General features: G+C 35.1%; 1 protein-coding gene across 1 annotated transcript; it reads left to right on the top strand.

The window, feature by feature from the left end:
• Window positions 1-361: 361 nt before the first annotated feature.
• On the top strand, window positions 362-1,393 carry J7T55_014282 (uncharacterized protein; the record flags this gene model as incomplete). The annotated part of the gene is made up of 1 exon (XM_053136352.1): window positions 362-1,393. One exon carries the CDS (start codon window positions 362-364, stop codon window positions 1,391-1,393), a length of 1,032 nt encoding a protein of 343 aa, XP_052986067.1.
• Between the last annotated feature and the right edge of the window lie 850 nt (window positions 1,394-2,243).

Genomic DNA, 2,243 nt, shown 5'->3' with positions numbered 1-2,243 from the left:
CCGTTTTCCGTATGGTACCCTGCAAAAGGTACCGCAGGATCCCACGAAGATAAGCGGACTTCGTCTGCATCAATGAAGCTCAGCATAGATATGGAACTCCTGGCGCCTAGCCGCCGGGTGACGCTATTTCCCAAGGGGTCAGGCAGTAACGAGCCAACAGGTATACTCAACACTGCCGCCAATACAAGGGCTTCACTGCGTCATGTTTGATCCGGCTCCACAGAAACATATATAGGCCATGACCCTAGAGTATGGTGTTCATGTCTGCCGAAAATGTACACTTCATATATTTTCCAAACTGAGAACGCAAAAAAACCCTCGCTTTGCCTGTGTGGTATCATTGCGCCTCAGGTGTATAGCTATGGCGAGGAAATCTGTGCCGTCTCGTTCGCCCAATAACTCCTCGGTCCCTGAGGATAAAACCACCATTAATCATTTCCCACATCTTCACCCATACGCCGATCCTACAACCGGTCTCTTGTCCAGGGTGCCGTCCTCATGGATTCCATACTGCCAACTCATGCGTTTGGATCGCCCAGGCGGACTTTATGCGTTCTACTTCCCTTACCTTATCGGACTAGCTTTCGCTGCATGCATAGCTCCAACACCGCCATCTGTGGCAAAGCTGCTGGCTGTGATGCTGGAATTCTTGCCTCTTAGTGTACTTCTTCGCGGCGCTGCATGTACCTGGAATGATACCGTCGATCAAGATTTCGACCGGCGTGTGGAGCGCTGCCGGCATCGACCTGTTGCCCGCGGAGCGATTTCAACTACCAAGGCCTCATTATTCACACTTGCTCAAATCCTCGGGCTTTATGCTATTGTGTCTACGCTTCCAAGCGCATGCATGGCGCATGTAGCCTTCGCCACAATTCTTTTCTTCATCTATGCCTTGATGAAGAGGGTGACCTACTATCCTCAGGTAGTGCTTGGCTTTCCGTTTGCCTGGTCAATTTTTGTCAGTATCGGCGCTCTGGGTATGACACCTCTCGATGAGCATTACATTAAGGCGACCATTGCGTTGTGCGCGGCCAATGTCTTCTGGACAATCACCTATGACACGATCTACGCTCACCAAGACATCGAGGATGACGAGAAGGCTGGGGTGAAAGGGATGGCATTACGTTTTCGGCATACGACGAAGACTTTGGCAAGCGTCTTGTCCATCGCACAAGTCGCATGCTTGGCTCTTTGTGGGGTTTTCGCAGATTTCGGTATACACTATTTCGTCGGAACCGTCGGAGGCGTTGCCTTTAGTATGACCTACTTCATTTATGATGTTGACCTTCAAAATCCTGAAAGTTGTGGGTCGTGGTTTCGTGATCAGTTTATTGTTGGGGCAGGGTTCTTGTCTGGACTGATTTCTGAGTACACCATGAAGCTGATTCTTTAGATCCTATGAAGTTTGTGGCGCATGGTTATAGCTTAAGAACAATGACATCCTTTGCGTCATGTCCCCATTCGTATCTCCCTGCGTGGTGTATAATTTCGCCGTGTTTCAGGCTACTAGTGCAGGCCCATGTATATTTCTATAAAGTAGCTTAAATGCAAGGAAAATAATACTAATATTATTAATACTATATAATTTTATTTTTTATTTTTTATAAATTTATATTAAGCTTTAAAAATAAAATAAATAGCTTAATAATATTTTATTTTTTAATATTCTTTTAATAATAATAATTTTTAAAAATAAAATAAATAATAAGTTAATAAATAAACTTTTTTTATAAATTTAAAAAAACTTATAAAATAATAAAAATATAAAATAATATTAATAAAATTATAAAATTTATATTATTTATTTATATTTATTATTTATTTATTTATTTATTTATTTATTAATATTAGTAATAATTAGTATTTAATTTAAATTTTATAATAAAAACTTTATATTTTTTAAAAAATATTTTAATAAATTATATTTAAATTTAAATTAAAATAAAAATAAAATATTTAAAATATTTATATTTAATTATTAAATTAATTAATTATTTTAATTATAATAGTTTTTAATTTAATTTAAAAAAGCTTAAATATTAACTTTATATTTTTATATATATATATATATATATATATTAATAAATAAAAATATAATATTATTTTATATTTATTATTTAATTATATAATAATTAATTATATTTTACTTTTAAAATTAATTATTATTATTATTATTATTACTATTATTATTACTATTATTATTATTATTATTATTATTATTATTATTATTATTATTATTATTA

This window comes from Diaporthe amygdali (assembly GCF_026229845.1).
Source record: "Diaporthe amygdali strain CAA958 chromosome Unknown NODE_114_length_5495_cov_61_926541, whole genome shotgun sequence".
NCBI lineage: Eukaryota > Fungi > Ascomycota > Sordariomycetes > Diaporthales > Diaporthaceae > Diaporthe > Diaporthe amygdali.
This window is presented reverse-complemented; position numbering and strand designations above follow the sequence as displayed.